This window comes from Bos javanicus, chromosome 19 (genome assembly GCF_032452875.1).
Source record: "Bos javanicus breed banteng chromosome 19, ARS-OSU_banteng_1.0, whole genome shotgun sequence".
Lineage (NCBI taxonomy): Eukaryota > Metazoa > Chordata > Mammalia > Artiodactyla > Bovidae > Bos > Bos javanicus.
This window is the reverse complement of record NC_083886.1, coordinates 13,784,834-13,809,265: the sequence shown is the minus strand read 5'-3', so window position 1 is coordinate 13,809,265 and position 24,432 is coordinate 13,784,834. Positions and strand designations below refer to the sequence as shown.

Here is a 24,432-nt window from a genome sequence, read left to right as displayed (position 1 = left end):
CTTAAATGTAAGAGGTAATCATGTGCAGATCTTGGGAAACATGTTCCAAACGAGTGCAAAGGCCCTGAGAAAGGGAAAATAATTCTATCATAAACAAAGAATAGTAAGAAAGCCAACATGCCTGGAATATCATGAATAATGGATTATGTGAAGAGAGATAAAAGTAGAGAAAAGTGAAAGTGAAAGTTGCTCAGTCCTGTCTGATTCTTTGCGACCCCATGGACAATATGGTCCATGGAATTCTCCAGGCCAGAATACTGGAGTGGGTAAGCCTTTCCCTTCTCCAGGGGATATTCCCAACCCAGGGATTGAACCCAGGTCACCCACACTGCAGGCGGATTCTTTACCAGCTGAGCCACAAGGGAAGCCCGAGACTACTGGAATGGGTAGCCTATCCCTTCTCCAGCAGATCTTCCTGATCCAGGAATCGAACCAGGGCCTCCTGCATTGCATACCAACTGAGCTATCAGGGAAGTCCAAAGTAGAGAAAACAAAGATTTTTATAGGGTCTAATTTGACATAGTAAGGCACTCTGGCTGCCAAAGTGAGTGAGATTATTTATGCCGTAGGACAACACAGTCTAATAAAACCAACTGAAATGTTCCATATCTGCTCTACTCAATTTAGTAGCCACAAGTGGCTAATGAGTATCTGAAATATGCCCAGTGTGACTTAGGACTGACTTTTAATTCTTAATGTTAAATAGTCACATGTGGTTAATGGTTACCATATTAAATAGTAAAATTTTAGAAAGACAGCTGTGGTTATAGTGTGCAGAATGGATTACAGTAAAGCCAAGACTGGAGGTAAGGCAACCCACAACAGAAGATATTACAACAGTCCAGGGAAAAAAAAAAAAAAAAACCTTGAGAAAAAAGGACTGGTATAAGAAAATACAGATTTGATAGTTATCCAAATAGCTGAACGAGGAAAAAAAATTAAATTTAGAGAATGAAACATGCTCACCAGTCATTTCTACAATACTAGTAACTGCATTTCCAGCAAACTTCACTGTAGGTAGTCTCCCTAAAAGTAAGTTTCTGAAAATTAGTAATTGGAATATGATGGGGGTAGCAAACTAAGTATTTCATGCTAGAAAAAGCACAGCTTGATATTTTCTCCAGTCTCTGCTGATTATCTATTGAAACAAAAGGGCAAACTCAACATATGTAGACTCTTCAGGGTCTGTGTGTTCATCTGGGCTTACAATGAGCAGGATGCAGGATCCAAGAAACTTCTGGTGCAACCAAGGATCTAATTCTATCGCAGTGTTCAGCCTAAGGAAAAGGCAGGCTCTCAAGGTTCTCCAAACGTGGCATAACCATTAAGCACAGTCTTTATTTTAATATTTTTTAAAGATAGATTTTATTTTTTAGAGCCGTTTTAGATTCACAGCAAAACTGAGAAGATAAACAGACTTCCCGTATACCCACAGTCCCACGATATTTTATTTTTATGACAACATAAAATCATAGCTACTTGATTAATAGCTATTATCAAAAGCAACCATTTAATTAATTAAGTTACTCATTGTTTGAAGTGGAAAATATACAAATCTAAAAGCCACACTACTTCCCTGATAGCTCAGTTGGTAAAGAATCTGCTTGCAATGCAGAAGACCCCAGTTCGATCCCTACGTCAGGAAGATCCCCTGGAGAAGGGAAAGGCTACCCACTCCAGTAGTCTAGCCTGGAGAATTCCATGGACAGTATATGGGGTCGCAGAGTCAGACACGACTGAGCGACTTTCACTTCACAACCCCTGGTCAAAGGCCACTAGTTTATAAATATATCTACTATAAGATTGAGCAAGATAACTAGTTTTAGACAGACATGACCAAAGTATGTTAAAAGTAAACGTGAAGGGGGAAAAAAAATTCTCTCCCGCTCATCCAAGTGTATTTTTTAATGAATCATCTTGCATTTCCATAACATTTTCATCACCCCAGACACTCTATAATATACAATAGCTTCCCATTCTCTCTGTATATCCCCCAGCTGCTGGTAACCTCAATCTACCTGTTTCTATAAATTTATCTATTCTAGATATTTAAGTAAAATCATACAGTATTTGTGGTTTTGTATCTGTCATATTTCACTTAGAATATTACTTTCAAAACTCACCTATATTGTAGCATATATCAAAATTGGTTGAATATTATTTTGCTGTATATCCACAACTGACTCTTGAACAATTTGGAGGTTGGGGCACTGACCCTTTAGGGCAGTAAAGAAAAAAAAAAATTCTCATATAAGTTTACAGTCAGGCCTTTGTATCCATGGATTCAACCAACAGTAGACCATGTAGTACTGTATTATGTATGTACTGAAAAATAATCTGTGTATTAAGTGGACACTCAACAGTTCAAACCCACGTTGCTCAAGGGTTCTTTTGTCGGCGGATACTTGAGTCATTTCTACGTTCTGACCAGTGTGAAACATTGTGCAATGATCACTAGCATACAGTTACCTGTTTGCATCCCAGTTTTCAATTCTTTGGGATATATATACCTAAGGCTGAAACTGCTGGGTAATATGGTAATTTTTGTGTTCATGTTTTAAAAAAACCACCAAACTATTCCATAGCAGCTGCTCCGTTTTACATTCTCATTAGCAATGCATGAGGATTCTAGTTTTGCCACATTTTTTAAAAAATTATTTTAAAAATTTTCCTTCTGGTCCTGGACTTTTCTGATTCAATCAATTTGCTCTAGATTTCATTAAGAATTTCTATTTTTTTCTTGGGTCAGTTTAGGTAACTCTGTATTTCTAATAAATACCTATCTGGTGTGGTTTTAATTTTAAATGGGGGAGCAAAGCACTGTGAGAGGAGACAGATGCTGCTGGTTCCCTAACCACGGCATTTTCCTCATCTCATGCTTATTGGTAGAACCCTGATTTTGTGAGGCACTGACTCCTTTCTTGTAGGACTCATGAGTAAATCATTAGTTTAAGCTGATCGTTTAAGCCAATCCTAACATAGCGATCCTATTCAGATTGCCAGTGACTGATTCAGAGGTAAACAAATGATCTAGCTCTGCCTAATGAGACACAAGAGGTCAGCTTGGTGGTTTCCAAGAAAGGCTCTTTTGTCATCAGAGATAAAATACAGTCTTTCTTCTGCTGGACAATGCGGAATCTGCATGGGATACCTCAAACCACAGGAGCATTCTTACAACCACTGGAGATTAGAGGAGTGAAAAGATGGGGAAAACCTAGTACCCTGATAACCTCTATGAATTCTGAATTAACCTACTTTGGAGATACTTGACTTTTACATATATTTTTAAAATCAAATTCTTTGTATTTTTACAGTGTACTGCTTACGTGCCTATGCGTGTGCATGCTCAGTCAGGTCTGACTCTCTGTGACCCCATGGACAGTAGCCCGCCAAACTCCTCTGTCCAAGCCATAGAGGGCTGATACCTGGGTTTGTGACCTTTTTGTTTGTGGATTGTACGTTTTATTATCAACATCCTTTTTAATTAACTAATGGGTTTTTTATACTGAATTCTGCTTTTATTGTTGATATTACTGTTTGAGGCTATTTTCTTTTAACAGTATATAGCCGGGTTTCATTGTTTCACCTTCTTGGCAGTCACTGTCTCTAGAGAGGGGAATTGAGCCCGTTTACATGTACTGTAATGCCACTTGTATTTGATTTTATTTCACATTTTTCATTTATCATACTTAGTTATGTCCTCTATTCTCTTTGCTTGTATCTTGCTTGGACAAGTCTTCAATCGTTCTTACCACTCTACTCTCACTATTCTAATTTGGAATGTCTATCATGTTTTTCCATTAATCAATTTATTAAATACCCCTCCCTAAGCACTGACAATGTTTGAACATTAAATAATGACAGCCATTCATATTCCCTGCACCAAGATGAGACTTTTATAATACTTCCTTATAGTACTACATTTTTCCAAATACATACTTTTAAAATAGGCTATCATATATGCCCAGTATAAAGCAACCTGAACATAACAACATCAGCCTCCACCTTCCATCCAAAAAGGTTTTCTGCCAACTTGAACATACTAAGTTTTAGGGATATATATGATAAAATTTTGAAATCTCTAATATTTAAATCATCTTTATGTTATAAATATTTTAAACCTAAATTAAAATTTTAAAACTTTTCTTCCTTGCAATTTATGAAATGTTACTAAACTGTTCACATGCATCTTAAAACATTTATTTTCATCATCAAACTACTTTTTGAATCACCTAACAGTTTTTCAGAGTAAAACATTTTCACTTGTTTGCAAATCAGCACTTTTGAGCCTGGTATAATGTCACTAGAAATTTTATCCAAAGGCACCATCAACCATTTGCAAAGAATTAAGACCACTGGGCTTTTTCCTTCTGCCTAAGACAAGTGGACATCCATAATTTCTGCAACCAAGTCACTTAATCCATTACATTTCAAAGAAATATTCAAGAAGCCAGTTAATAAAGATACCTAACACAACTATAAGGCTATGATTTCCAGAGTAATTCTTAACGTATTAAATTCCAATACTTTCTTTCTTTCTTTTTGGCTGCATGGGGTCTTCCTTGTTGCTTGCAGGCTTTCTCTAGCTGCGGTGCGCAGGCGTCTCACTGCAGTAGCTTCTCTCATTGTGGAGCACGGGCTCCAGAGCACACAGGCTTCAGGAGTTACAGCACATGGTTTCAGGAGTTCTGACACTTGGGCTTCAGTAGTTGCCTCACATGAACTATAGAGCACAGGCTCTGTAGTTGTGGAGCATGGGCTTAGCTGCCCCAGGGCATGTGGAATCTTCCCAGACTAGGGATCGAACCCATTTCCCCTGCATTGGCAGGCAGATTCTTAACCACCGGACCACCAGGGAAGTTCTTCATTACTTTCTTAAAAAAAAAATTCGGGCAGGTTATCTCTTGAGTTTCCTGATGCTGGCACAGGCTAAGTTTTCAAGTTAACATTTCTTTCCCAAATAGTATTTTGTTGTTTAAAACAACAGACTTGAAAGAACATCACATAATAAGAGGGGCTTTGTAAGGCAACTCTTCAATTTTCAGGTGGAAAAAGAAAATCATCTTACATTTAGGTGGTAACTGAGAATTTATTTCCTTATTTTAAAAAACACTTATTTCTTTGGCTATCCCAGGTCTTGGCTGAGGCACTCAGATCTTTGATCTTCCTTGTGGTACGCTGGATCTTTCAGTTGCAGCATGTGGGATCTATTTCCCAACCAGGGACTGAACCCACACCTCCTGCACTGGGAGCTTGGAGTCTTAGCCACTGAACCACTAGGAAAATCCCTGTTTTTTCATTTCTATAATTTCCTTTTCATTTCCAGTTTGAAAAAAAAAAATCCTTATATAAGACATATTACAAATTCACAATTTGTTCTTCATGCTCTTTCTACTCCATTATGTCTAGTATATATTACAATGCTCACTATTTATCACGTTTCTACACTATCTTCCCCTACCTTGAGATTTGCTATTACTGAACTTTTGTCTGGTTAGAGAAATTTCTTGACTGTTTTCCTTAGGAAAAAGACATGGAGGTATATTTGGTCTCTATACACTTAAAAATCTGAATTTTATCCTAAATGTTGTATAGTATTTTCAGAGTAATTGAGATACTGCTATTGTCTCCTAGCTTCTAATTTCTACTTATTCTTAGATTTCAAGAAATTCATCTTCCTAGGGCTCAGGGTTCTTTCTTCAATCTAGATTCAAGTCTTTTCCTCTCGGTTTGGCAAGTTCAATTTTTCACTTAAAATCCCCAAAATATACCAAAATAATAACTGTGGTTATTTCTGGGCAGCAGGGTTACAGATCATATTTATTTTCTTCTTCATAGATTTCTGAATGTTTTCGATTTGTTTGGTAATTGACACAGGCATACGCAGAACAAAATTATTAAATAGAAAAATTAAAGTAAAAGAAACTAAGTCGTGTCTTCAAGGAAAAAAACAAAGACTGAGAAATGGTACCAGGTTTGACAAGATGATTCTCCAACATCTGCTCTATACTGCTTTCATTCCACCCCAATTAGAAACTGATTTTGTGCTATTAAATTTAAAAACACACTCTTAGATTAGGCTCAAAACTCCTGGGGCTGGCTAAAGGATTTCATTAGCATCTGTTCTCCAAAACAGAGTTTTCCCAACTCTAAAGCTAAGAATAATTTAATCTTTTTTTCAAACAATACTACTATAATACTAAAAATTTTATGTATGCCTATCATGACCAAGAATTTATCAAGTATAGCTGTGCAGGAGCCAATTTTATTCTGAAATTTCAAATTCTTAAGAACAAGATGTCTAGGTATACAGGCAGTAAGCTAGTGTTACAAACAGTTCTGTTTCTTGGCACAGGCTTTTTTCTACTCATATGTGTTTGTTCTAAAGACAGCCAAAACAGTAACTGAATTAAAGTAACCTATCCAATATTTTCCCCTCTCCTCCTTCCTTAATGTAGACCCATGAGTTCATTTGGAGCAGTAAAATGCACAATTAAAAACGTTCTGCTCCCTAGACCACGTTATACCGGTTGGAGGATATGCAGAGTCTGTCCCAGCTTTCTAGTTTCGAAGAGAGGTAAGCAAGGAAGACAGGCCTAGGCTTCTAGGAAAACTATTTTTTCTGTCTGAAAAAAAGAACTCAGCTGGCATGAGCCTTTTGCCCTTCTCCTTGCCTGTAACATTTACAAACATAATGAGCTACATGCTAAAGTTAATAAAAAACAGGAAAGAGAAGAGGACCCTAGTCCTGGGAGAAAACAAAATCTTTTGGTTATATTGATGTAAAATTTATATAAGAGCCTTAAAATCAGACAGACAAGAGAAATGTTAGATATCCAAAAGAAATAAATCTGACTTCATGAGTAAAAAGCAAGCATATATAAGAAAATGTTATACCTGTAGGTCAAAAGACTGCCTGCTATGAAAGAGGAATCTACAATGACATCATACAAAATGGATTTTTAAAATTCTAAGTTAACTAGTTCATACACAAAGAAACATTTAGCTAGCCCCTAAAATCCCATGATATATAGTCAAGTCTCCTATTCCTAGGCAGAAGTGGAGAGGAAAGATGACACAGATTATTTTTTATCAGTACTACAAAGTATAGGCCCAATAACCAATCCCTTTATAGCTTCTGCACACAATTATTATTATTATTATTGGAGCTTCCCTGGTGGCTCAGATGGTAAAGAATCTGCCTGCAATGCTGGAGACTAGAGTTCGATCCCTGGGTCAGGAAGATTCCACTGAAGAAGGGAATGGCTACCCACTCTAGTATTCTTGCCTGGAGAACTCCATGGACAGAAGAACTTGGTGGGCTACAATTATTGGGGTTGCAATTATTACTATAATATATCATAAAATATCTCTGGGCAATTGTCCTAAGCTTCTAAAATATTATTTATAACTAAGTTTCCACATTATACTTCAGGATTTGAAGTTCTGTCTAACACAAGTGAGCCCTGTATAAAACAGTATAATAACCTCAAAAGACTGAGCAGAGAGCATTAGTAAATGTTAACATAAATCAACAATGGTTTTATGTAAAAGAACCTATATTCCAGCTCTCAAGAGGTTCAGATTTAATTAACTCATTTCTAAGATACATAAGAAATATCATCACTTATTCAGTAAAAATATAATAAATTCAGTAAATTGACCAGACTCTGGTTAACTTATGACAGAATTTTCATTATTTTTTTAACTTTATTTCAACTTTCCTTTAGTTTTATATATTAAAAAAATTCTTTTAAAGAAATGTCAAATCAAATTGGGGGAGGGGGGCAAGAGAAAACCTACATGAAAACAGCTAAAACTAAATGCTACATGTACAAAAAAATAAAGATCATAAAAGCACAGAGTCCTTCTGAATTTGCTTGCCTTTAAGTATATCTGTTAAAAAATGAATTTTCAAGAAGTTATTTATAAGTAAAATATTAATCAGGTTATGTATGATTCCAGAAATGTAAACAAACATTTGTTTGTTACAAGCAAACAAAAAAACACCGAAAAAAAAAGTATATTTCTTCTCCAAGCATCCAGTGCCTAGTACAGCATTCTATAAATATTTGTTGAATGAATGAACAAACGAGGTCTATGACAAAGAAAAGAGATATATATAACACACAGTCTGGTTCATAATACTTCAATCTAAGCTGTCTGTAGCAAGATAACTCTGTTTTGGAGATGAGAGACAGGAGGCCAGACTAGTGAAACTGACACATGAATGTCATCTCAGAAGGTTGATCAAATGTTGGAGTTCGCTTAGATGAGCTAGAACTAGAAAAGCCACTAACACCATTACAGCATGTAACACAGGACCGCTCCAACTTACCTCACACAACATTCTACTGCACGAAACCAATGAGGCATCTCATCGTGTAGAGTACACAACTGAAGGCAAGACAGAAAAACCTTCTCGGCATCACTGTACCAGCCTGCATCTGAAAGAAAGCCACCTGAGGACAAGAGAAACCAAAATCTTCAGATAATTTAACAATCACCTGAAAGCATGCTTACCATGAACGTTATCTAAAATGGAAAAAACCTGTGTTTTCTAGTCCAAAACAAAGACACCAACTATGAAATTTTAAAAAAACTTTCAAACAAACTAGCGGCATTAGATCCAAGTTGACACCCTGAATAAGGAATCAAGAGTTTTAACCCTCTAAAAATATTCCACTGACATTTTCCAGTTAATTAGCCACTATATTTAGTGATTTTTCTAACATTTTCATCATGCAGGGTTAATGTTAACTTTTCAATCAAATAAACTTCATCTTCTTACAATAAACCACATTACAGAGGACACACAGATAAAAAGAAACAGTAGTGCTAGATCATGTCAATTTTTTTTTTTTTTTAGCAAAAAATCAAATTGCTGTCCTTCAACAGTCCTAATGCACTGAGCATCTGGGCATCACTTCCTTAGAATACTGTTCATCTTTTTTGAGGCTCATGACCCCCTCCTAGTGGTTTAATACATTTTTTGATCGTGCCAACTAGTCTTAATAGTGTCAATAGGAGCTGGGTTGAAGAAAAAATATTTTGCTCAGTCTGGTGTTTTATGTTTAATTGTGTGTAATGAAACAAATATTTTAAATGGGGAGAAGTGTGCTTTAGAATATTTCTTCTCCTAAATATGATTATTATTTTAGGGTGCTCACTAAATGACTGGATTAATGAGATTATAATATTCATATTAAGCAATCTCCTACTCATCCTCTCAACATACTGGGCATTGTGCTGGTTATTAGGCTATCATGTTTTTCAGCTTCAAACCAACCCTTCTAGGCTGTCTGATGATACACGGCTAGGACTCTATTATCACATTTCTCCTTTGCCAGTTGGTTCCCTGGTAGTCTCTACCAAAGAAGGCATTAGAGAGAAGGCTGTAAGCCTGCAGGAGTAAGAGACACTCCCCAGTACCTTCCGGTTTCTGTCAGAATGGGCTCTGCTAACAGTGCCCAAAGGTTATGCTTCTTTACTCTGGCAGTGCAATTCATCTCTGTAAGTCAATTCCAGTTGCAGATTTCCAACACTTACAGATCTAGATTCACAGTATCCCATCAAACAACTAGTCACTGAGGTGCCCCTCCTAGAGGTCAAGATTCTAGACCCACGAGCCCTCTTCTCAGAACTCTGAGGCACCCGTACCACTGGAGCAGGATCCCAGCTTCGCGATGACCGGGCGGCTTGTGGGATCTTAAGTTTAAAAACCTTTGAACTGTATACTTTGGGTAAACTGCATGCCCCATGAAGTACATCTCAATAAAGCTGCAATTTTAAAAAAAAGTATACATCACATAGACTTCTGGTATGAAGTTTTTTCACTGTTTCAGTAATTTTAGGATCAAGACTGATAATATAGTTGTTCAATCTGGCTCCTTACAGAGGGCAGATTGGTATGAGTGTAAAGACAACAGAAGAGCTCAGTGAATATTAGCCTTCCTGCCTTTCATCTTCCTTGATACTAAAAATCTCCCACACAGATTTTTACATGACCATCTAGGACTAAATGGATGTCAATATTAACATTCATTAAGATCACAAACAATCTACTGTTAACAGACATTCTTAAGTCATAATTCTGTGTTGCAATTTATAGTCCATGGGACTATCAAAGGATAAATGCTGAAAATTCTTTTCGGAAAAGAATGTTGAATTCCTCCAGCAAACTGTCTATGACCACTACAAAAATTTTTCTCTAATATTGAAGGAAATGATCATGAAAACTTGTTGGTGAAGAATATATGTGGACATGCGAGAGAGAAAGAGACATACACGTTAATGTGAGAAGTTAAAAATGAATGGTAGACATATGTAAAATAGACGACCAGGGCAAGTTTGATGCATGAAGCATTGCATCCAAAGTTGGTGCTCTGCGACAACCCAGAGGGACAGGGTGGGGAGGGAGGTGGGAGGGAGGTTCAGGATGGGGGGGATGACACATGTATACCTGTGGCAGATTCATGTTGATGTATAGCAAAAACCATCACAATATTGTAAAGCAATTATCTTCCAATTAAAATAAATAATTTTTTTAAAAAAGAATGGTAGAATGTGATGATGGGACAGTCCTGTATCCTGATGGTAATGGTGGTTATATAAATACTTACATGGAATCAACTGCATAGAAAAAGCACACACGACAACTCAAAAATCAAACACTCCAGTTAAAAATGGACAGAGAACCTGAACAGACATTTTTCCAAAAAAGACTTACAGATGACCAACAGACACATGAAAAGATGCTTCTCATCACTAAATATCAGGGAAATGCATATCAAAACCACAATGAGATATCACCCCCTACCTGTCAGGATGGCTATTACCACAGAACAACAATTAACAAGTATTCACGAGGAGGACCCTCCTGCACTGTTTGTAGGATTGTAAACTGGCACAGCTACTATGGAAAACAGGATGAAGCTTGCTCAAAAAATAACAAATAGAACTGCTATATGATCCAGCAGTCTCACTTCTTAGTATTTACCCAAAAAAAGGCAAAAACACTAATTTAAAAAGATACATGCACCCCAATGTTCACTGCAGCATTATTTATAACAGCCAAGATATGGAAGCAACCTAAATATCCATCAATAGATGAATGGATAAAAAAGGTATGAGATACATTTATACACACATAGAGTACTACCCAATCACAATTTTTTTGAAAAGGAGAAATCTTGCAACAACACATAAATCTAAAGGGTATCACGCTAAATGAATTAAGTCAGAGAAAGAAAAATATCATATTATCTCACTTATATGTAGAATCTAAAACCAAAACAAAACGAAAATAGAGTCATAAATACACCAACCAAACAGCTGGTTGCCAGGGAAAGAAGGTGGGGATGGGGTGAAATAGGTGAAGGGGATTAAGAGGTATGAACCTCCAGTGAGAAAATAAATAAGCCACAGGAATGTAACATACAGCCTAAGAAACATGGTCAATATTACTGTAATAACTTTGTATGGGGACGATACTTGTCATGCAATCATTTCATAATGTACACAAATTCCAAATCATTGTGCAGTATGCCTGAAACCAACATAATATTACAGGTCAACTACATTTAAATTAAACACACACACAAATGAGTATATATAAAAACCAATGAATGTTAAATATTGGATTGGTCAGAAAGTTCCTTTGAGTATTTCTGTAAGATGTTACGGAAAAACTCGAACAGACGTTTTGGTTGACCTAATAGGTCTGTAGTCTAGGTAAAACTATTAAACCAGTGTCAATTTCCTGGTTTTGATAGTGTCAGTGAATCCACAATCATTTCAAAATAAATATTTGACAAAAAAGGGTAGCAATAACTTCAATAATAATTGCCTGAAACATATTTACCTATGTAAATAATTTATAAAAGGCATATTAAAATGTTACGCAAAAGTTAAACAATAGTTTTCTGTATGTGTAGCATAAAAATCTTTTTAGAATCCTTTTCCATTTATGTTTTCAATATTCTTGAATATGCCCATGAGGAATGCAGATTTACCCTCATTTTAGAGATGGGAAAACTCAGGTCCCAAAGGAACTTTGCCCCATGTCACAGCTATGAAAGAGGTTGGTAGCAGTTTGACACAGTGGGAAGGTAAGTGGTTGGAATCACAAACCCACAGGGCTCTAAACTTAGCTCCATTACTATGTGACTTGAGCAAGTTACTCAACTTTTCTGAGTCTATTTCCTCATTTGTAAAATGCTATTAATACCATCACATCACTGGAATTTCATGAGGATTTTTTTTGAAACATAGTATTTAAATGCATAGTATAGCCCATAGCACAAAGTTAATGTTCAATGTATCACACCTAGTTCTTTTGATGTTTTTCTCATAACCTCCTTATGTTGACTTTGGGAATGTACTGGGAGAATCCTTTAATGCCAGCAGGTTTAATTCTGAGTCATGTCACAGGACAAAACACTCGTCTATTTCACCATTACCTACCTAAGACAAAGCCGACCTGAATGGCTTTCTCCTTTACTGCAGCATCTGATTCTGCTATGTAAGAGCACCGTCTACTGAATGAGTAGGCTAAGACTGAAGCAACTTTCACACCATGATCCATCAAAGCCTGGAAACAATGATGAAGCAAATGTCTGAAAGAGAAGGAAAAGGTCATTATTGTTATTACAAAGGTAACATATTTTGTCCTTTTTGAAAACACGTGCCTTTTTGAAGTAATAATACCATTATTTTCAAAGATGGGATAAGATAAAACACAGCTTTTTGCCTATGATGCCATAATAATTCTCAGTTAGCCTAATATTTTTTACTCAGTGGATCCAGTGATTCTGTATGTGTACACTGATGACTGGGAAGGATAAAATGAACTTCTAACATCAATTTTAAAAACCAAATTATCTTGCAGTTCAACAATGACCCAATTTAAAAATGGGAACTAGATTTTAATAGAGATTTCCAATGGCCAATAACCACAAGAAAAGATACTCAATATCATTAGTCATTAGGGAAATGCAAATCAACTCACAAATGAGATACCACTTCACACCATCTAAGATGGCTATACTACTACTTAAAAAAAAGTGATGGCAAGGATATGGAAAAATTTGAACCTTCATACATGGGTGCGTGTGTGAGTGCTAAGTCATACTAGTTGTGTCCGACTCTTGCGACCCTATGGGCTGTAGCCCACCAGGCTCCTCTGTCCATGGGGATTCTCCAGGCAAGAATACTGGAGTGGGTTGCCATGCCCTCCTCCAGGGGATCTTCCCCACCCAGGGATCAAACTTGGTCCTCTTGCATTGGCAGGTGGGTTCTTTACCACTAGCACCACCTGGGAAGCCCTCATACATGGTAGCAGGGACATAAAATGGTGCAGCCGCCATGGAAAACAATTTAGGGCTTACTCAACCTAGTTACATATGCACACAAGACAACGCTACGTCCACACAAAGGCTTGTCCGTGAGCGCTCACAGCAGCATTATCCGTAACAGCCAAAAAGTAGAACCAACCCACATGTTTACCAACAGATGACTAAATAATCAAAACACAGTACATCCACATGACGGAAAATTATTCATAAAAAGGAATGAAGTACTGAAACAACCATGAATGAATCTTAAAAACATTATAAGTAAAATTCAGTCACAGAAGAGCATATATTATATGATTCCATTTATATGAAATGTCTAGAATACATACATCCAGAGACAGAAAGTAGATTACGGGTCGGCCAGGGACTAGGGGTAAGGGGAAACAGAGAGTGACTGTTAATGGGTACCACGTTTCTTTTTGGGATGATGAAAATGTTCCAGAATTAGACAGTGGTGATAGTTGCAAAAACTTGTGAAAATACTAAAATCCACTGAATTGTACAATTCAAAATGGTGAGTTTATGGTATGTGACTCATCTCAATAAAAAAAACTGTTTTAAACAAAACTGTAAATAACCAAGTCACTGCTCTGGATAAAGGGGAGGAAAAGTCAAACTACATGCTTTTAGTTTCACAAATACATTAAACACTTACCAGGGGATTTGGACTTGGTGAAAGATAACCTGAGAGATGAAAGAGAGGTAGTCCACTAAATCTTTACAATGGCCATCTTTAGAACTGCACAGAGAAGTTCAATTCCAGAAAACTAACCTTTTCTTAAGGGATTTTTTAGGAAAGTTTTCCTATAGCCTTCTTGTCCCAAAATGAAGTTCTCATCTGTTATTTTTCTATAGACTAATTTTAATTAATCAACTAACCAAGAAATTTCTCTTAGGCTAAGTACACAGGCCTCATTCCCAAGGCATCCCTAAACAGTGAAATCATGTGATTTACTTGTTGATTACTGTATTATCCCTTTCTAAAATACAAACTCCATGAGGAAGAGACCTTGAAGAACTTACTCACTGCTGTAACCAACATCTAAAACAGTATCTAACACATACAGGGATTCTAACAAGTATTTACTTAATTTTTTGAACAAATGAAACAACTTGCCAATGTTCATACTAGAGATTATAGAGTATTTTGTCAAACTATATTCTTATTTTCCTAGAAATGTAGGTTAGGAAAAAGAAATGCCACTTAAATTTAGGGAAGAATAAAAGCAAGAACAATCAAAGGCCATGTCACCTACACCTACATATGACTCCTACTACATAATAGCCAGAACATGGAAGATGAATTCATTTTTTGTTTTTTGAACACAGAAAGCAAGGGTGGTATTGATGGTTTCAAAACAAAATGAATGTAGTTAAGGCTACTGAATTGTAAACTTAAAAACTGATCAGAATGGTAAAATTCAGAATATGTATAGTATCGGTTACCACAATTGTTACAAAATGAATTTACCTTTTATCCAAAGCTCTCAATACTTTACCAAAAACTTCCAATTCACAAAATTCACTGCCCAATTGACACAAGCGTCCCTGTTGGTATAGCTGAAATTAAAAACAAACAAAAAATAGATCACTGAATAAAATTTAATGCCAATTTCTACTTTAATAATACTTATGAATATAATTTCATGGACTTAATATTTCATGAATTATGAATACTGCTCAAAGTTACAATTACACAGTAATATCAGAAAAGATGCTTATGCTAAGAGAAATGTAATGCCAAACTAACAAATCTGTGTAATTCACATAATAGCTAGATATTAATATTTATAAAAGAGTATCTGGTAAATACTAAGTAACAAAAAGTCCTATATATTGTAATTATCTATTAAACATTAAAACAGTTATAGCTAAGAAACAACTTTTTTCCTTAAAACTGGATAAAGTAAAATTATCAAAATAATAGCAAAGATAATGTTCAGAAGCCAGAACTAGGCACTATGCCCCATTAAAGGCTCTTCAGAACACAAGAATCTCAGATCAGTACTGGGCATGAAACTTCACAAGCAGACTAACAGTACATCATGTCTAAAGCAATCCAGTCTGGCACAATTTCTAATCATGTCACTCATTTATTCCTTTTGCCTGACTTTCTAAAACTTCCATTTAAAACAGTATTTAAATAAATGTATTAAATGTTTATCCCAAATAATACATACACACAGTTAAAAAAAATACTATTGTCCCTCTTTCCCATGCCTCAACTTCACCATATGTTACTCAATTTGTATTTGCTATACAGCGCCTTATGGAAGGCAGAGATTTTGCTCCATCAATTCACTTTTTACATTATAAGCACTTAACTCATTTGACAAAAACATGGGTTTCAGAAAGAGGACATACTCCTGAATTCATCTGCCAAATAGACTAGTTAACTTGGCGCAGGGAAAACATACTACAAACTCAGCCAGCAAACTCGGGGATAAATCACTAGTCATGATGGTGGTGGAGAGTGTGTGTGTGTTGGTGGGGGGATGTATGGGGGGGTGTGTGTGTTAGTCGCTCAGTCGTGTCTGACTCTTTGCAACTCCATAGATTGGGGCCCGCCCGGCTCCCCCATCCATGGGAATTTCCAGGCAAGAATACTAGAGTGGGTTGCCATTCCCTTCTCCAGGGGATCTTTCCAACCCAGGGATCAAACCCTGGCCTCCTGCCTTGCAGGCAGACTCTTTACTGTCTGAGCCACTAGGGAAGACTGCCTATTAGGTAGATACAGGGCTACCATGCAACAATGACCACTTTGCAGGGACTTCCCTGGTGTTCCAGTGGTTGGAATCCTCCTTCCAATGCTGGGGATGAGGTTCGAACCCTGGTCAGGGAACCAAGATCCCACATGCCACAGGGTGACTAAGCCCGCACCACGACTACTGAGCCTGCATGCTCCAGAGCCCATGCTTCCCAGGAGAAGGCCACGTAAAACCACCAAGACTCATCACAGCACACACGTCCCTCCCCCACCGCCCCGAAGACGTCTGTGAACCATCCGTGATGACTGCTGGGGGGGTGAGAGGGTAAGAACTACCTCCCACATGCTCAGGAAGGGGAGGCAGAAATGTTACCTTCACACAGTGGTTGGGTACTCATATTAACCATAAACCTTCATAAGAAAAACTTGCTATTTTTGGACATGATTATGTTTTCTGTGGTAAAAATAAATAATAAAAGAGCTTCTGGGAATGCATATGATAAAATTCACTACCATCACATACACCTTCACGATTAACCAACAAAGGAAAAACTCAGGAAAAATAAAGCTGAGAATCTATAATCAAACCTCTATTTTGGGACTTACCAGTATGATAAATTTCTGATTTGGGACAGAAAAATGCAGTTAACAAAATACATACATATACATACTTCAAAAAGAGTTTAGGACAAAAAAACCTTAGTCTCTTATCAAAATAACCCATTAGTAAACTTAATGCTTAGAATTTCTTTTGTAAAATATAAGAAATGAAAGTTATATCACTTTTTTGCCTTTCACTAGTCAAATAAAACAATTAAACTGTATGTTCTATAAACTATATGTTCTATAACTCATAATATCCCTTTAATTCTGAAAATTTCCTAACAAAAGGTGTTTGAAGGAAAGCCATAAGCTTAGTTACTATTTTAAATATATTAAAAGTATGCCTATTGATAAACACAAGCTTTTTTTTTTTTTTTAATCTCTCAGCAGTTCACTTTTTCTAGCTACAAATGGGTCCACATTTAAATTGGGGGTAAAGAATAGTGATTTAACTGTTTCAAATCATCCAATCATCTTTTCATGCACAGCAGCCATACTTCAGTTAAAAAAAAAACAAAACACCTTATCAGGCTTCTCCCCCCAAATGCAAATTTATACATTATATGAACAGGACTTTTGAATACCAATCCAAAATAAACAGCATTTACTGTGCCAGGTACTGTTCTAAGCACTTTTCCTAAGCAACTCATTCTGTCCTTCCACAGATAAGGAAACTGAGGCATATAAAGTTAAATAACTTGCTCAAAATCATACAATTAAGAAGAAGCAGGGTGACAATCTGGCTCCAGGCAGTCTGTCTTTACATCCATGTTCTTCATAACTTACACTATAATACTTTTCGAAGGTATTATATCAGGAAGTAAGAAAGAGTATAAAACAAGCAATTTAAAACATTTTTATAGAAATAATAGAAGACAAATCCCTTCACAGATTCATGTATCTTATAGAGTAGAGCTAAGAAGAAAACTGAGGCTCTAGGTTCTTTGATAATGATTCTTACATCAGATTTTTAAAAATTTGACTTATTTTAGTTCATTATTACATAATGTATTTTAGTATTAAATTCTCTACCCACTGAGTAAGGAGGTTATAGACTAGCAACTACTTTTAGCTATTGATACCTTAAAGAAAATAAGAAAGAACAAATTTATTTTTTAGAAGTATGTAAACTATCTCCCAACAGATATGAAAACAGACAATAAAAATACAACTAAAACAATATTGTACAAGTATGAAGATAGACCAATCAATGGAACAAAATGCAGAGTTCAAAAGCAGATCTTAGTATACATAAAAACTTAACATTTGATAAAGGGAGCATTTTAAAATCATTAAAAGAAAAAAATAGTTAATAAAGAATGCATAAAAATGCAGAAACAAAGTAAGGTACCTCCTGATAGAACAAAAATAAATCCCAGTCTTATCAAAGTTCTAAATATTAATATTAAACAATTAAGTAACATCCACGTTAAAAGTTACCTTGTAACACTGCCCTTCTAAAAGCATTATATACTACAGGTAAAATCATAAAGGAAGACGAGATATGTGATTTCATAAACACCGAAAATGTCCATGAGTATAAAATACTGTAAACAAAAATTAAAAATATAACAAAAGTAAAATATTAGGAACACACTTATGTAGGATTTAATATCTTGAATACATAAAGAGGTGAAACTCTTTATGGTGATGTTTCAGATGTTTCAGAAGCAAGGGCTTTCAGACACTAAACATTTTTTCTATAAAAACTGAGGGCAGCTATTGCAAGGGTAATGCAAGACAGCCTCAAACCCAGAGAACTCTTTGGAAGATAAAGATGGAGATGAAAGCCTTCCTTAGCCTAAGACCTTCTGAACTGACATACCTGCTTTCTCAGCCAATCCAAAATTACCAGGCTGAGTGAACAGTTTAGCGTTAATATCAAATAAGCAAACAAAATAATCTAGGCTAATTCCCAACAACAAAAACTTCAGAAAAGTTTAGAAAAAGACATAAAAGAAACAGCCCAAAACTATGGTCTAAGAATAACTATGAAGTCACAAACACACTCACCCACACATACTCTACGAAACTCATGCATCTCACTCATGTTTGGAACAGTTACCCCTCTCTTTCAGTCACTGAAGAACTGCTGATATTGCGCTTATGGTAGAAGCACCAAGCAGAAGGAAAAAAGAGAGAAGGCAGGATGCAACAGTCCAATAATCCCTGAGCATCTATGGTATAGGATTTGTATTTCACATCTTTTACCGGATTACTGCAAATGTTTCATAAAACTAGTCTTTCCATCAAACCAGTCAATCCTAAAGGAAATCAGTCCTGAATATTCATTGGAAGGGCTGATGCTGAAGCTCCAATACTTTGGCCACCTGATGCGAAGACCTGACTCACTGGAAAAGACCCTGATGCTGGGAAAGACTGAAGGCAGGAGAAGGGGACGACAGAGGATGAGACGGTTGGATGGCATCACCAACTCAATGGACACGAGTTTGAGCAAGCTCCGGGATTGGTGGACTGGAGCCCACGGGGTTGCAAAGAGTCAGACATGACTGAGCGACTGAACTGAACTGAGTCTTTCCATTACCGTTCTTGTTCTCCTCTAATCAATGTCCACATAGCAGGCAGAATGAACTTCTGAAAAAGTGAATCATTTCATGCCATTACTGTTTAAAAGCATGCACCTTCAATGCATACATAATCCAAAATTGTTAATGTGGTCTACGAGTCTCTAAAAGTCATCTAAGTCCTACTAGCTTTCAAACCTCATCTTTCACCATTCTTTCTCCCTGATCCCCTACACATTTCTGCCATACTAACTTTCTTTTATTCCACCTCCTGACTTTTTGTACACAAACCTGCTGCCTGCACATGGAAAACTGATGCCATGATTCTTGATTTGGTTAATCTGTAACCATCCTATTGGTCTCAGCTAACACCTCACTTTTTCCAAGACCTTCCCTTGACTCCCCAAACTAAGTTCTGTTCCCTGTTATATTTGCTCATAACACGTATTTTTCTTCCACAGGTGCACCAAGGCAGGCATACACACATTCACTTAAGTGATAATTTGTTAAACATGTCATTCCATTACATTCTACACTCTGACCACTTTTACCACTATATTCTCAATGCCCAACACAATGCCTAGGAACAGACACATATTCAGTATTATCTGAATGCAAAATCCAAACTGGTAGCAATCTGCTCTGGGTAGAACTCAGAATCTTAGAGGAAAAAAACAAACAAAAAATTAAAAACATACTCTCTACCTCTGGAGCTTATCATTTAGAGTATAAAGTATTCAATACTGCTATTCTATAATTTTTTATTGAAATTGCCCAAATTCATCTGATGAACCTGACATTAAGGGAAAAACCCTGATTTGACAGTTATTTACTGTCTCCTCAATCAGACTGTAAGCATCTTAAAGAGACATCTGCTAGGCTCCTGTCCTGTCCTCTACTGTACTGACACACCGTGCCCATACAATAAACTCTGAGAACAAATCTGAATGCAAACTTAATAAACTACAGTGCAGAACATAAGGTGCTAGTATCTGAATGTAAAAATCAAGAACAAATTGTAATAGCTCCTTAAATTTATAGACAAAAATAGGTGTTCCCTAATTTGACATCTGATCTTTTACCAAGTACCTGGTGCATTCATTGTATTAAACTCTCAGCTTACTGAACCTGTTTAACCTTTGTAATTTTCATATCAAAATCAAGATTATTATAGCTAGGAACATTCTACTTACTTTTTAAAATTAACTTCATAAATACCACGAACATTTGTGTAAGGCAGATTGTCCTAGGTTTGGAGAATATAGTGGTGACTATGGTCACCACTGGAATACAAAGACAGCGAGAACTGTTTTGTGATTTCAGGGACTTCCCTGGTGGTCCAATGATTAAGACTCTACACTTCCACTGCAGGGGGTGCGGGAAGCGTGGGCTCGATCCCTAGCTGGGGAGCTAAGATCCCACGTGTCTTAGTTCCCACATCCCACGCGTCATGTAGTGTGGCCAAAATTTAAAAAAAAAAAAAAAAAAAAGAACTGTGATTTCAAAAAATTCAGAGGCTGTCAGGTAGGAAAATAAATGATGTTCAGATTATACAACCCAGACAGGCAGTGTTTTAGGAACACAAATAAAATACCCAGACCAATGAAGAAAGCACTTTGGCAGAGGTTTGAAAAGGAATGGGAGTCAAACTTCTGGCAATATGGCAGATAGCACCGACAAACAGAAACTTTGCAGCCTCTTTCCAAACAGAGCAATGCTGGATAAAATATTACAAAACAACTTGGGGATAAATAGCCGAGTTTGAAATTAAGAGCAGAAACTTCACAGCTGCCCCAAATTAAGGAGACATGAACTCAAGAACAGCTGAAAAGAAAAACAGAATAGTTTTATAGCTCCAAGTGGTTGTGGACCACAGTGCAATGACCAGATAGATAGGAAGGAATAAGGGCAGCAGATCCTTTTAAGCAAAGGAATCTGGCACTGAACTGACTCACTAAATCCAGGAATAAAAGTCTAGAACATCTCCCACAGCCTTGGCAAAGTCTGCTGTGAAAAACTAAAACCAGCCTAGGACATTTGTAAGTATGCAGTCCAAATTCATACTACCTAGATAATCTACAGCCCCCCAATCCTGAATTTGGCTTTAAAAACTGGTCTGAAACCAGTGAAACCTATGAAGTATTCACAAGCAAAAAGGCTGAAACACCTACAAGGGATGATGAAAATGTTTTAGAGGTCTATCACTGGAATCTCACAACCAAAGGAAACTCTATAGAGTCTATAGGAAAACGGATCCTGTTTCCTCAAGAAATAAGTTGCAAAGATAAGAAAACAGATGGATAGGGAATCTACAGACCAACAGAGCCTTAAGAGATATATCAGCCGACACCCAAGGCACAGATCTTACCTGGATTCTGATCCAAACAAACTGTAAAACTATATACATATTTGACACTTAAAAACCGAAAATTTGAATGACTGGCAATTTAATAAAGAATTACTATTAATTTTTCTTTGGTGTTATAATAGTATGATGACAACTAAGATATTTACAGATGAAATCAAATGATGTGCTTCCAAATACTATATGAAAGGGGATTGGAGAAAATAGATTCAGCAGTAAAACTGGCCAAGAATTGGTAACTGTTGAAGCTCAGTGATGGACACATGGAGATCCATTATTCTATTCCATCTACTTTTGTGTTTAATTTTTCCATAATAAAACGTTTTCTAAAAATAATGCATCCATTACCGCTAAACAAGTAACATCCTTTACCTCTAAGATAAATAAAAGTAGCAATATTTTGTTTTGTTTAACACATGTAAGATACATTTATTCTTGTTCTCTAATCTCAAAGTTCATTTGAAATTTAGCTCTAAATAAATTCACTTTGGAATATAAATTTCCTTATTCTATTTTCACCTTACACTGTATATTACATGTAATGTCCTTTACCTGTTGCTTGAGTGCACTGTGATCTCAGATTATACATTCATGGATTAAAGCAAGTACTATAGAAGTATCTTAATATAATGCACATTTAATTAAAAAAGAAATGCTTTCTTCTGGAGGTAAACCAACATTTAAATTTTTTACTTCTTATGGGATTTCCCTGGTGGTCCAGGGGTTAAGAATCCACCTTACAATACAGATGAGGTGGGTTCGATTCCCAGTCAGGGAACTAAGATCCCACGTGTCTCAGAGCAACTAAGTCCATGAGCTACAGCCATTGAGTCTGTGAAGCTCAACGAAAGAGTCCACAGGATACAAAGAAAATCCCACGTGCTGCCACTAAGACCTGATGCAGCCAAGTAAACAAATTTATTATTGCTTTTTATAACATTTTCTCAGCTGCTCCACACTCATTGGTTCCATTATACTTAAAAAAATATATATACAACTGACCAACATATGATTATTTGCATCTTGCAGGGCAAAGTGCTCTGTTTACTGATAAGTGAGCTAAGTAGACATATTCACATTATTTAAAGTACAAGGAATAGTTAACTCTCAAATGGGAACGTAACCCTTTCCTAACTTTAAATATACTGTCCACATATATGATACTAGATTCACCGTCCATTAAAAGAGAAATTAAAAGAGTTTTTCCCCCAATCATTCTAAGAATGAACTTACGTCTAGAACCCATATTCTCTAATTCTCTCATTTGGTGGGTCAATGGAACATTTTCAAGATAACATGATTGTGTTAATGGTGGAAGATGCTATCATGATACAAATGGAAAGTCAAAACAAAAGTCTGAAACTGAAAGTGAAGGTCGCTCAGTCGTGTCCAACTCTTTGGGACCCCATGGAATATACAGACCATGGAATCTCCAGGCCAGAATACTGGAGTAGCCTTTCCCTTCTCCAGTGGATCTTCCCAACCCATGGATTGAACCCAGGTCTCCTGCATTGCAGGCAGATTCTTTACCAGCTGAGCCACAAGAGAAGTCCAAGAATCCTGGAGTAGGTAGCCTATCCCTTCTCCAGTGGATCTCTCCAACCCAGGAATCGAACCAGGGTCTCCTGCACTGCAGGCAGATTCTCTACCAACTGAGCAATGAGGGAAGCCCCAAAAGTCTAGTTAGATGAAAAATCTAGCCAACAATGATAACCAGTCATATATAACCAAATAGGTATCAGGGATCTCTGTATGTAGGTAAGAAATTTCTTGACTTCTCTTCTTAAAGCATCACTACCAACCTTGGTGAAAATCAGGAATGTATCCATGAGGCAGTAGAAAGAAGACAGTATGGTTTTAAGAGGGGCTTCCCTGGTAGTTCAGATGGTAAGGAATCTGCCTGCAATGTGGGAGACCCAGGTTCAATCCCTGGGTCGGGAAGATCCACTGGAGGAGGAAATGGCAACCCACTTCAGTATTCTTGCCTGGAGAATCCCATGGACAGAGCAGCCTGGCAGGCTACAGTCCATGGCTATAAGAAAACATTCTGTCTCTATATGAGATGTCATGCCCTGCACTTGAAACACTGTAAATTAACTACACTGCAATTTTTTAAAAATTAGGGGAAAAAACCCTAAAAACAAAAAACCTCATTCTGTATTCTAGATAGCCAACTTTAAAACATTTGTTTTGGGGACTTCTGTGGTGATTCAGTGGTTAAGACTCCTTCCTTTCACTGCAGGGCAAGGGTTTAATCCCTGATCAGGGAACTAAGGGAACTGAGATCCCATATGCCATGTAGCCAAAAAATAGAAACAAATATTGTTTCCTTTGATTCCAATTCTTGAGTGCTAACATGTTGTATAAAAACAAAGGAATATGCTCTTTTGGAGGAAATTTTTCCTTTCTTAGAATGTGGTTGTAGTCATCCTATTTCAGTTATTAAAAGTTTTTTTTTTTTTTTAAACAAGATGCAACTTAAATTTCCCTTTGCATCAAGGTGTGTAAAAAAGATTGATGCAGTGCATCACAAAATGAACGTTTGTATTTAATGAGGAGATGCTTTACCACTGTACTTTTTGGTGTTTTTTGGAAAAGTTACCTTTAGATCTGAAGCTGTTCATTTTTAACAAATAAAATATTACAGGTCTCTCATGATTTATTCTTAGCTAAAAAAAAAAAAATATTGTTTCCTTTGATTCCAGCAGAGATGCTTTTTTTTTTTTTTAATTAGAAAACATAGAAAGGAACTTATAAAAGAGAAAACCAGGGCTTCCCTGGTGGCTCGGTGGTAAAGAACCTGCATGCCAATACAAGAGATGCAAGATACTCTGGTTCGATCTCTGGGTCGGAAAGATCCCTCAGAGGAAGGCATGG

General features: G+C 36.6%; 1 protein-coding gene across 1 annotated transcript in view; it reads right to left on the bottom strand.

The window, feature by feature from the left end:
* Positions 1 to 24,432, bottom strand: part of APPBP2 (amyloid beta precursor protein binding protein 2) — a 60,113-nt gene that overhangs the window by 26,332 nt on the left and 9,349 nt on the right. The window contains exons 2-4 of the mRNA XM_061390260.1: positions 14,827 to 14,915; positions 12,466 to 12,617; positions 8,339 to 8,462 (exon numbers count right to left, since the gene is read on the bottom strand). Coding sequence (XP_061246244.1) covers positions 8,339 to 8,462; positions 12,466 to 12,617; positions 14,827 to 14,915 — 365 coding nt within the window. The remainder of the gene's footprint in view (positions 1 to 8,338; positions 8,463 to 12,465; positions 12,618 to 14,826; positions 14,916 to 24,432) is intronic.